The sequence below is a fragment of the Oncorhynchus keta genome, chromosome 22 (assembly GCF_023373465.1).
Source record: "Oncorhynchus keta strain PuntledgeMale-10-30-2019 chromosome 22, Oket_V2, whole genome shotgun sequence".
Lineage (NCBI taxonomy): Eukaryota > Metazoa > Chordata > Actinopteri > Salmoniformes > Salmonidae > Oncorhynchus > Oncorhynchus keta.
Window position 1 is genome coordinate 54,294,198 of NC_068442.1, and position 12,500 is coordinate 54,306,697.

Sequence of the window (12,500 nt, forward strand, 5' to 3'; positions counted from 1 at the left end):
ACCTCCTGTATATAGCCTCCACATTGACTCTGTACCGGTACCCCCTGTATATAGCCTCCACATTGACTCTGTACCGGTACCCCCTGTATATAGCCTCCACATTGACTCTGTACCGGTACCTCCTGTATACAGCCTCCACATTGACTCTGTACCGTAATACCGTGTATATAGCCTCCACATTGACTCTGTACCGGTACACCCTGTATACAGCCTCCACATTGACTCTGTACCGGTACCTCCTGTATATAGCCTCCACATTGACTCTGTACCGTAATACCCTGTATATAGCCTCCACATTGACTCTGTACCGTAATACCCTGTATATAGCCTCCACATTGACTCTGTACCGTAATACCTTGTATATAGCCTCCACATTGACTCTGTACCGTAACACCCTGTATATAGCCTCCACATTGACTCTGTACCGTAACACCCTGTATATAGCCTCCACATTGACTCTGTACCGGTACTCCCTGTATATAGCCTCCACATTGACTCTGTACCGTAATACCCTGTATATAGCCTCCACATTGACTCTGTACCGTACCCCCTGTATATAGCCTCCACATTGACTCTGTACCGTACCCCCTGTATATAGCCTCCACATTGACTCTGTACCGGTACCCCCTGTATATAGCCTCCACATCGACTCTGTACCGTAACACCCTGTATATAGCCTCCACATTGACTCTGTACCGGTACCCCCTGTATATAGCCTCCACATTGACTCTGTACCGTAATACCCTGTATATAGCCTCCACATTGACTCTGTACCGTAATACCCTGTATATAGCCTCCACATTGACTCTGTACCGGTACCCCCTGTATATAGCCTCCACATTGACTCTGTACCGGTACCCCCTGTATATAGCCTCCACATTGACTCTGTACCGTAACACCCTGTATATAGCCTCCACATTGACTCTGTACCGTTACCCCCTGTATATAGCCTCCACATTGACTCTGTACCGGTACCCCCTGTATATAGCCTCCACATTGACTCTGTACCGTAACACCCTGTATATAGCCTCCACATTGACTCTGTACCGGTACACCCTGTATATAGCCTCCACATTGACTCTGTACCGTAATACCCTGTATATAGCCTCCACATTGACTCTGTACCGTAATACCCTGTATCTAGCCTCCACATTGACTCTGTACCGGTACCCCCTGTATATAGCCTCCACATTGACTCTGTACCGGTACCTCCTGTATATGGCCTCCACATTGACTCTGTACCGTAACACCCTGTATATAGCCTCCACTTTGACTCTGTACCGGTACCCCCTGTATATAGCCTCCACATTGACTCTGTATCGGTACCCCCTGTATATAGCCTCCACATTGACTCTGTACCGGTACCCCCTGTATATAGCCTCCACATTAACTCTGTACCGGTACCCCCTGTATATAGCCTCCACTTGAATTTACAACAGGTGGACTCCAATCAAGTTGTAGAATCTCAAGGATGATCAATGGAAACAGGATGCACATGAGCCCAATTTCGAGTCTCATAGTAGGAAAAGGGTCTGAATACTTGAAAATATAACATTTTCTAAAAACCTGTTTTCACTTTGTCATTATGGGGTATTGTTTGTAGATTGCTGAGATTTATTTAATTTAATCAATTTTAGAATAAGGCTGTAACATAACAAAATGTGGAAAAAGTCAAGGGGCCTGTTACAGCCACTACGTTACAATTTAGGCTTTTATTCGTTCCCAAAACTGCCCTTAGTCGTAGATGGGAGCAAATGGCTACTGCCAGCTTAGTATTAAAGACGTTAAAGGCTAAAAATGAGATTTTAACTGTGTCATTTTTCAAATGCAACAGACTGGTCAGAGTGCTGTTTCCACATGACTTGCGTTCCTGTACAGACCCATCATGCATTCTGTACACACAGCGTCACCCTTAGGGTTGTAGGGGCCACCAGAGGCCACAGGCCCAGGGTCAGATTCCTCTTCACTAAAACACCCAGAGATGTATATCATTAGCAAGTTAAACACCCAACAGGCACAACAGCCTTCAGGATGCTTTAACAGAACAGCATGTTGTGTTTTCAAACAACCTTCATCAGGGAGTTGCCCGAACAACTTTCATCAGAGCGTTGCCCTAACATCCTTCATCAGGGCGTTGCCCTAGCAACCTTCATCAGGGAGTTGCCCTAACATCTTTCATCAGAGCGTTGCCCTAACATCCTTCATCAGGGCGTTGCCCTAGCAACCTTCATCAGGGAGTTGCCCGAACAACTTTCATCAGAGCGTTGCCCTAACATCCTTCATCAGGGCGTTGCCCTAGCAACCTTCATCAGGGAGTTGCCCTAACATCTTTCATCAGAGTGTTGCCCTAACAACCTTCATCAGGGAGTTGCCCTAACATCTTTCATCAGAGCGTTGCCCTAACAACCTTCATCAGAGCATTGCCCTAACATCTTTCATCAGAGCATTGCCCTAACATCTTTCATCAGGGAGTTGCCCTAACGTCTTTCATCAGGGCGTAGCCCAAACAACCTTCATCAGGGCATTGCCCTAGCAACCTTCATCAGAGTGTGGAAAGTCTTCCCAGAAGAGTAGAGGCTGTTATAGCAGCAATATTCCATCATCTAGTGGAAAGCCTTCCCAGAAGAGTGGAGGCTGTTATAGCAGCAATGTTCCAACATCTAGTGGAAAGCCTTCCCAGAAGAGTGGAGGCTGTTATAGCAGCAATGTTCCAACATCTAGTGGAAAGTCTTCCTAGAAGAGTGGAGGCTGTTATAGCAGCAAAGGGGAATGAAATGTTTGACGAGCAGGTGTCCACATACTTCGTGGTCATGTAGTGTATACAGAACAAAGCTATTTAAATCAATTGTTTATTTATTTATTTATTTTATTTATTTAACCTTTATTTAACCAGGCAAGTCAATTAAGAACAAATTCTTATTTTCAATGACGGCCTAGGAAAAGTGGGTTAACTGCCTTGTTCAGGGGCAGAACGACAGATTTGTACCTTGTCAGCTCGGGGATTTGAACTTGCAACCTTTCGGTTACTAGTCCAACACTCTAACCACTGGACCTGATACCATTGGGTCATTGTCCTATGATCGTCTTCAGGGATGGATGCAGTAGGTCCACTGGGTCAGTGGTTTTTGTACAGTAGGTGTGAAACATTATGTTGTTACAAGTAGAAACCTAAACTCATGATGTTGGTCCCTGTGTTGTGTTGCTAGGGTCCCAGCTGTACCTAGGGCGGACCCGAGTGCACAGTTGTAGGCTGATTGTGTTAGACCTCGTTAGACCGCGTTAGACCGTGTTAGACCGCGTTAGACCTCATTAGACCACGTTAGACCTCATTAGACCGCATTAGACCTCATTAGACCGCGTTAGACCTCATTAGACCGCATTAGACCTCGTTAGACCTCATTAGACCGCGTTAGACCTCATTAGACCGCGTTAGACCTCATTAGACCGCGTTAGACCGCGTTAGACCTCATTCGACCGCGTTAGACCTCATTAGACCACGTTAGACCTCATTAGACCGCGTTAGACCGCGTTAGACCTCATTCGACCGCGTTAGACCTCATTAGACCACGTTAGACCTCATTAGACCGCGTTAGACCTCATTAGACCGCGTTAGACCTCATTAGACCACGTTAGACCTCATTAGACCTCATTAGACCACGTTAGACCTCATTTGACCGTGTTAGACCTCATTAGACCGTGTTAGACCTCATTAGACCGTGTTAGACCGTGTTAGACCTCATTAGACATCATTAGACCGTGTTAGACCGTGTTAGACCTCATTAGACCGTGTTAGACCGTGTTAGACCTCATTAGACATCATTAGACCGTGTTAGACCTCATTAGACCTCATTAGACCGCGTTAGACCGTGTTAGACCTCATTAGACCACATTAGACCGCGTTAGACCTCATTAGACCGTGTTAGACCCTGTTAGACCTCATTCGACCGCATTAGACCACGTTAGACCTCATTAGACCGTGTTAGACCTCATTAGATCGTGTTAGACCACATTAGACCGCGTTAGACCTCATTAGACCGTTTTAGACCGTGTTAGACCTCATTCGACCGCATTAGACCACGTTAGACCTCATTAGACCGTGTTAGACCTCATTAGATCGTGTTAGACCTCATTAGACCGTGTTAGACCGTGTTAGACCTCATTAGACCGTGTTAGACCACGTTAGACCTCATGAGACCGTGTTAGACCGTGTTAGACCTCATCAGTTTGTCCGTGATGTGTACGCCGACGAACTTAAAATGTTCCACCTTTTCCACTCCTGTCCCGTCGACGTGGATAGGGCGTGCTCCCTCTGCTGTTTCCTGAAGTCCACGATCATCTCCTTAGTTTTGTTGACGTTGAGTGTGAGGTTATTTTCCTGACACCACACTCCGAGGGCCCTCACCTCCTCCCTGTAGGCCGTCTCGTCGTTGTTGGTAATCATGCCTATCACTGTTGTGTCGTCAGCAAACTTGATGATTGAGTTGGAGTCGTGCGTGGCCACGCAGCCATGGGTGGACAGGGAGTAACAGGAGAGGGCTGAGCACACACCCTTGTGGAAGTGGAGAAGTCCGGGAAAACCAATTGCGCAGGGCGAGGTTCAGACCCAGGGTCTGTGTTAGACTGTGTGAGGTTGTATGTATGACAGCGTTGTGTTCTGTTGCAGGCTCCCAGCGGTGCCAGGCCTGAGGAAGAACTGGAGAGGCTCACCAAGAAGATGCTGTATGACATGGACAACCCTCCGGCTGAGGAGTACTTTGGTGAGACTTGTTATGTACTGTATGTCTCTGACCCCCCCCAGTTTTCCTATGGGTCAATCTCCTACACCACGTTAGAGGGTTGAGGCCCTACCTTTTCCTATGGGTCAATCTCCTACACCACGTTAGAGGGTTGCGGCCCTACCTTTTCCTATGGGTCAATCTCCTACACCACGTTAGAGGGTTGAGGCCCTACCTTTTCCTATGGGTCAATCTCCTACACCACGTTAGAGGGTTGCGGCCCTACCTTTTCCTATGGGTCAATCTCCTACACCACGTTAGAGGGTTGAGGCCCTACCTTTTCCTATGGGTCAATCTCCTACACCACGTTAGAGGGATGAGGCCCTACCTTTTCCTATGGGTCAATCTCCTACACCACGTTAGAGGGATGAGGCCCTACCTTTTCCTATGGGTCAATCTCCTACACCACGTTAGAGGGTTGCGGCCCTACCTTTTCCTATGGGTCAATCTCCTACACCACGTTAGAGGGTTGCGGCCCTACCTTTTCCTATGGGTCAATCTCCTACACCACGTTAGAGGGTTGAGGCCCTACCTTTTCCTAAGGGTCAATCTCCTACACCACGTTAGAGGGTTGAGGCCCTACCTTTTCCTATGGGTCAATCTCCTACACCACGATAGAGGGTTGAGGCCCTACCTTTTCCTATGGGTCAATCTCCTACACCACGTTAGAGGGTTGCGGCCCTACCTTTTCCTATGGGTCAATCTCCTACACCACGTTAGAGGGTTGCGGCCCTACCTTTTCCTATGGGTCAATCTCCTACACCACGTTAGAGGGTTGAGGCCCTACCTTTTCCTATGGGTCAATCTCCTACACCACGTTAGAGGGTTGAGGCCCTACCTTTTCCTATGGGTCAATCTCCTACACCACGTTAGAGGGTTGAGGCCCTACCTTTTCCTATGGGTCAATCTCCTACACCACGTTAGAGGGTTGCGGCCCTACCTTTTCCTATGGGTCAATCTCCTACACCACGTTAGAGGGTTGAGGCCCTACCTTTTCCTATGGGTCAATCTCCTACACCACGTTAGAGGGTTGAGGCCCTACCTTTTCCTATGGGTCAATCTCCTACACCACGTTAGAGGGTTGAGGCCCTACCTTTTCGTATGGGTCAATCTCCTACACCACGTTAGAGGGTTGAGGCCCTACCTTTTCCTATGGGTCAATCTCCTACACCACGTTAGAGGGTTGAGGCCCTACCTTTTCCTATGGGTCAATCTCCTACACCACGTTAGAGGGTTGAGGCCCTACCTTTTCCTATGGGTCAATCTCCTACACCACGTTAGAGGGTTGAGGCCCTACCTTTTCCTATGGGTCAATCTCCTACACCACGTTAGAGGGATGAGGCCCTACCTTTTCCTATGGGTCAATCTCCTACACCACGTTAGAGGGTTGAGGCCCTACCTTTTCCTATGGGTCAATCTCCTACACCACGTTAGAGGGTTGAGGCCCTACCTTTTCCTATGGGTCAATCTCCTACACCACGTTAGAGGGTTGAGGCCCTACCTTTTCCTATGGGTCAATCTCCTACACCACGTTAGAGGGTTGAGGCCCTACCTTTTCGTATGGGTCAATCTCCTACACCACGTGTAGGGCAGTAGGGCAGTAGGGGAGTAGAGGAGTAGGGCAGTAGGGGAGTAGGGATGTAGGGCAGTAGGGGAGTAGGGGAGTAGAGCAGTAGGGGAGTAGAGCAGTAGGGGAGTAGGGATGTAGGGCAGTAGGGGAGTAGGGGAGTAGAGCAGTAGGGGAGTAGAGCAGTAGGGGAGTAGAGCAGTAGGGGAGTAGGGATGTAGGGCAGTAGGGGAGTAGGGGAGTAGGGGAGTAGGGCAGTAGGGGAGTAGAGGAGTAGGGCAGTAGGGGAGTAGAGGAGTAGAGCAGTAGGGGAGTAGAGCAGTAGGGGAGTAGGGGAGTAGAGCAGTAGGGGAGTAGAGCAGTAGGGGAGTAGGGATGTAGGGGAGTAGGGGAGTAGGGATGTAGGGCAGTAGGGGAGTAGGGGAGTAGAGCAGTAGGGGAGTAGAGCAGTAGGGGAGTAGGGATGTAGGGCAGTAGGGGAGTAGAGCAGTAGGGGAGTAGAGCAGTAGGGGAGTAGGGATGTAGGGGAGTAGGGCAGTAGGGCAGTAGGGGAGTAGAGGAGTAGGGCAGTAGGGGAGTAGAGGAGTAGAGCAGTAGGGGAGTAGAGCAGTAGGGGAGTAGAGCAGTAGGGGAGTAGGGGAGTAGAGCAGTAGGGGAGTAGGGCAGTAGGGGAGTAGGGGAGTAGGGGAGTAGAGCAGTAGGGGAGTAGAGCAGTAGGGGAGTAGAGCAGTAGGGGAGTAGGGGAGTAGAGCAGTAGGGGAGTAGGGCAGTAGGGGAGTAGGGGAGTAGAGCAGTAGGGGAGTAGGGGAGTAGGGGAGTAGGGCAGTAGGGGAGTAGGGAGTAGGGGAGTAGGGGAGTAGAGCAGTAGGGGAGTAGAGCAGTAGGGGAGTAGGGGAGTAGAGCAGTAGGGGAGTAGAGCAGTAGGGGAGTAGGGGAGTAGGGGAGTAGAGCAGTAGGGGAGTAGGTCAGTAGGGGAGTAGGGGAGTAGAGCAGTAGGGGAGTAGGGCAGTAGGGGAGTAGGGGAGTAGAGCAGTAGGGGAGTAGGGGAGTAGAGCAGTAGGGGAGTAGAGCAGTAGGGGAGTAGGGGAGTAGAGCAGTAGGGGAGTAGGGGAGTAGAGCAGTAGGGGAGTAGAGCAGTAGGGGAGTAGAGCAGTAGGGGAGTAGGGGAGTAGAGCAGTAGGGAAGTAGGGGAGTAGAGCAGTAGGGGAGTAGAGCAGTAGGGGAGTAGGGGAGTAGAGCAGTAGGGGAGTAGGGGAGTAGAGCAGTAGGGGAGTAGAGCAGTAGGGGAGTAGGGGAGTAGAGCAGTAGGGGAGTAGGGGAGTAGGGGAGTAGAGCAGTAGGGGAGTAGGGGAGTAGGGGAGTAGGGGAGTAGGGGAGTAGGGGAGTAGAGCAGTAGGGGAGTAGGGGAGTAGAGCAGTAGGGGAGTAGGGGAGTAGGGGAGTAGGTCAGTAGGGGAGTAGAGCAGTAGGGGAGTAGGGGAGTAGAGCAGTAGGGGAGTAGGGCAGTAGGGGAGTAGGGGAGTAGGGGAGTAGGGGAGTAGGGCAGTAGGGGAGTAGGTCAGTAGGGGAGTAGGGGAGTAGGGGAGTAGGGGAGTAGAGCAGTAGGGGAGTAGGTCAGTAGGGGAGTAGAGAAGTAGGGAAGTAGGGAAGTAGGGGAGTAGGGGAGTAGAGAAGTAGGGCAGTAGGGGAGTAGGGGAGTAGGGGAGTAGGGAGGTAGGGGAGTAGGGCAGTAGGGGAGTAGAGCAGTAGGGAAGTAGAGCAGTAGGGAAGTAGGGAAGTAGGGCAGTAGGGCAGTAGAGAAGTAGGGCAGTAGGGAAGTAGAGAAGTAGGGCAGTAGGGCAGTAGGGCAGTAGAGAAGTAGGGCAGTAGGGAAGTAGGGGAGTAGGGCAGTAGGGGAGTAGGGAAGTAGGGGAGTAGGGCATTAGAGCATTAGGGCAGTAGGGAACTAGAGCAGTAGGGCAGTAGAGAAGTAGGGAAGTAGGGCAGTAGAGAAGTAGGGGAATAGGGCAGTAGGGAACTAGAGCAGTAGGGAAGTAGGGCAGTAGATAAGTAGGTCAGTAGGGAGTAGGGCAGTAGGGAGGTAGGGGAGTAGAGAAGTAGGGCAGTAGAGAAGTAGGGCAGTAGAGGAGTAGGGAAGTAGGGGAGTAGGGCATTAGAGCATTAGGGCAGTAGGGAACTAGAGCAGTAGGGCAGTAGAGAAGTAGGGAAGTAGGGCAGTAGAGAAGTAGGGCAGTAGAGAAGTAGGGCAGTAGAGAAGTAGGGCAGTAGGGAAGTAGAGCAGTAGGGAAGTAGGGCAGTAAGGGAAGTAGAGAAGTAGGGCAGTAGGGCAAGCTAAATGGACACTCCGTTCGCCTAACGCCAATGGAGCTAAGGTGATCCTGTGAGTCACAGCCTCTGAAGCATACGGTACCGAGAGGAAATGTAGAGGAACCTTAGAGGTACTCTCTCTCTCTCTCTCTCTCTCTCTCTCTCTCTCTCTCTCTCTCTCTCTCTCTCTCTCTCTCTCTCTCTCTCTCTCTCTGTTACACACACACACTTTGTTATTTCTTAATGCTCAAAGGTCTCCTCCGTCCGATAACAAAGAGGATGTGACTCTGATGTTATAGATTCTTTCCCATGGTCACTTTGCATTGTGGAGAGGAAGGTCTTCTTTTGAAAAACAGGTGCCATGGTCACTTTGCAAAAGTTACAAAAACTGCTTTGCAGAAGTTACGGAAACTGCATGGGGTGTGAACGTGCGGTGTGTGTGTGTGTGTTTCTCTCATTTCTCCCATTTCCATTTCCTTCTGTTGTTCTGTGTTATAGACAGACAGCTCAGCTTTTCCTTGTCTTTTCTTTGGCTAGTCACGTATTTAAACCCTCAGAGAGGGGGAAGAATCACTAACTTCAACATGTTGAATTTAAATTAATTTGAATCATATTAACTCCTTCCTGATCTTTCATCATGGTCTTTTGTTCTACTAGACATTGTTCATGAGTTATTTCCATAGAGAATGGTGTCCCTCTGTTCTGCTCCTCTCCTCTCTCCTTTAATCATTTAAAACCCCTCCTGGCCCTCTCCACACCCCCTGGTCTCACCCACTGGTCTACCCCCTTTCTCTCTCCCCTGGCCCTCTCTCCCCTGGTCTCTCCCCTGGTCTCTCCCCTGGTCTCTCCCCTGGTCTCTCCCCTGGTCTTTCGCCCTGGTCTCTCCCCTGGTCTTTCGCCCTGGTCTCTCCCTCTGGCCCTCTCCCCCTGGTCTCTCCCCTGGTCTCTCCCCTGGTCTCTCCCCTGGTCTCTCCCCTGGTCTTTCGCCCTGGTCTCTCCCCTGGTCTTTCGCCCTGGTCTCTCCCTCTGGCCCTCTCCCCTGGTCTCTCCCCTGGTCTCTCCCCTGGCCCTCTCCCCTGGTGTCTCCCCTGGTGTCTCCTCTGGCCCTCTCTCCCCTGGCCCTCTCTCCCCCTGGCCCTCTCTCCCTCCCTGGCCCTCTCTCCCTGGTCTCTCCCTCTGGTCTCTCCCTCTGGCCCTCTCTCCCTGGTCTCTCCCCTGGCCCTCTCTCCCTGGCCCTCTCCCTCTGGTCTCTCCCTGACCCTCTCTCCCTGGCCCTCTCCCTCTGGTCTCTGCCCCCTGGTCTCTCCCTGGCCCTCTCCCTCTGGTCTCTCCCCTGGCCCTCTCTCCCCTGGCCCTCTCCCTCTGGTCTCTCCCCCTGGTGTCTCCCCTGGACTCTCCCCTGGTCTCTCCCCTGGCCCTCTCTCTCTGGCCCTCTCCCTCTGGTCTCTCCCCCTGGTGTCTCCCCTGGTCTCTCCCCTGGCCCTCTCTCCCTGGCCCTCTCCCTCTGGTCTCTCCCCCTGGTGTCTCCCCTGGACTCTCCCTGGTCTCTCCCCTGGCCCTCTCTCCCTGGCCCTCTCCCTCTGGTCTCTCCCCTGACCCTCTCTCCCTGGCCCTCTCCCTCTGGTCTCTGCCCCTGGTCTCTCCCTGGCCCTCTCCCTCTGGTCTCTCCCCTGGCCCTCTCTCCCCTGGCCCTCTCCCTCTGGTCTCTCCCCCTGGTGTCTCCCCTGGACTCTCCCTCTGGTCTCTCCCCTGCACCTCCACTCCTCACACCTCTCTTCTCCAGGCCCCTAGCTCTATGTTCCCCTCTACCCCCTGGTACCTCTCTTCTCCAGGCCCCTGGCTCTCTGTTCCCCTCTACCCCCAGTACCTCTCTTCTCCAGGCCCCTGGCTCTATGTTCCCCAGTACCTCTCTTCTCCAGGCCCCTGGCTCTCTGTTCCCCTCTACCCCCCCCCCGGTACCTCTCTTCTCCAGGCCCCTGGCTCTATGTTCCCCTCTACCCCCTGGTACCTCTCTTCTCCAGGCCCCTGGCTCTCTGTTCCCCTCTACCCCCTGGTACCTCTCTTCTCCAGGCCCCTGGCTCTCTGTTCCCCTCTACCCCCTGGTACCTCTCTTCTCCAGGCCCCTGGCTCTCTGTTCCCCAGTACCTCTCTTCTCCAGGCCCCTGGCTCTCTGTTCCCCTCTACCCCCTGGTACCTCTCTTCTCCAGACCCCTGTCTCTCTGTTCCCCGGTACCTCTCTTCTCCAGGCCCCTGGCTCTCTGTTCCCCTCTACCCCCCTGGTACCTCTCTTCTCCAGGCCCCTGGCTCTCTGTTCCCCTCTACCCCCTGGTACCTCTCTTCTCCAGGCCCCTGGCTCTATGTTCCCCAGTACCTCTCTTCTCCAGGCCCCTGGCTCTCTGTTCCCCTCTACCCCCCTGGTACCTCTCTTCTCCAGGCCCCTGGCTCTCTGTTCCCCTCTACCCCCTGGTACCTCTCTTCTCCAGGCCCCTGGCTCTATGTTCCCCTCTACCCCCGGTACCTCTCTTCTCCAGGCCCCTGGCTCTCTGTTCCCCTCTACCCCCCGGTACCTCTCTTCTCCAGGCCCCTGGCTCTCTGTTCCCCTCTACCCCCAGTACCTCTCTTCTCCAGGCCCCTGGCTCTATGTTCCCCTCTACCCCCTGGTACCTCTCTTCTCCAGGCCCCTGGCTCTCTGTTCCCCTCTACCCCCCTGGTAACTCTCTTCTCCAGACCCCTGTCTCTCTGTTCCCTGGTACCTCTCTTCTCCAGGCCCCTGGCTCTCTGTTCCCCTCTACCCCCCTGGTACCTCTCTTCTCCAGGCCCCTGGCTCTCTGTTCCCCAGTACCTCTCTTCTCCAGGCCCCTGGCTCTATGTTCCCCTCTACCCCCTGGTACCTCTCTTCTCCAGACCCCTGGCTCTCTGTTCCCCTCTACCCCCCGGTACCTCTCTTCTCCAGGCCCCTGGCTCTATGTTCCCCAGTACCTCTCTTCTCCAGGCCCCTGGCTCTATGTTCCCCTCTGCCCCCTGGTACCTCTCTTCTCCAGACCCCTGGCTCTCTGTTCCCCTCTACCCCCTGGTAACTCTCTTCTCCAGACCCCTGTCTCTCTGTTCCCTGGTACCTCTCTTCTCCAGGCCCCTGGCTCTCTGTTCCCCTCTACCCCCAGTACCTCTCTTCTCCAGGCCCCTGGCTCTCTGTTCCCCTCTACCCCCCTGGTAACTCTCTTCTCCAGACCCCTGGCTCTCTGTTCCCCTCTACCCCCGGTACCTCTCTTCTCCAGGCCCCTGGCTCTCTGTTCCCCTCTACCCCCTGGTACCTCTCTTCTCCAGGCCCCTGGCTCTATGTTCCCCGGTACCTCTCTTCTCCAGACCCCTGGCTCTCTGTTCCCCTCTACCCCCTGGTACCTCTCTTCTCCAGGCCCCTGGCTCTCTGTTCCCCTCTACCCCCCTGGTAACTCTCTTCTCCAGGCCCCTGGCTCTATGTGGTGTGGAGGTGTTTTCTATGTATCTATAATCCCAGGTTGTGTGGAGGTGTTTGCTATGTATCTATAATGTGTGTTTAGTGTGTTTAGTGTGTGTGTGTGTGTGTGTGTGTGTGTGTGTGTGTGTGTGTGTGTGTGTGTGTGTGTGTGTGTGTGTGTGTGTGTGTGTGTGCGTGTGCGTGTGTGTGTGCGTGCGTGTCTGTGCTTGCGTTTGTGCATGTGTGTGTCCTGGTCGGCTCTGTGATGCCTAGAACCTGTCTAGAACCTGTCTAGAACCTGTCCCCATAGAGACCTCGTATTGATTCCAGGTAGAACCCTTTTCGGTTCAATGTACGGAAGGTTCTACCTGGAACCAAAAAGTGTTATTCTATGGAGC

At 52.8% G+C, this 12,500-nt stretch overlaps 1 protein-coding gene across 1 annotated transcript in view; it reads left to right on the plus strand.

Annotated features, from left to right (window-relative positions):
* LOC118381706 (lipoma-preferred partner homolog) overlaps positions 1-12,500 on the plus strand; it is a 221,000-nt gene that overhangs the window by 135,465 nt on the left and 73,035 nt on the right. The window contains exon 6 of the mRNA XM_052475648.1: positions 4,664-4,757. Coding sequence (XP_052331608.1) covers positions 4,664-4,757 — 94 coding nt within the window. The remainder of the gene's footprint in view (positions 1-4,663; positions 4,758-12,500) is intronic.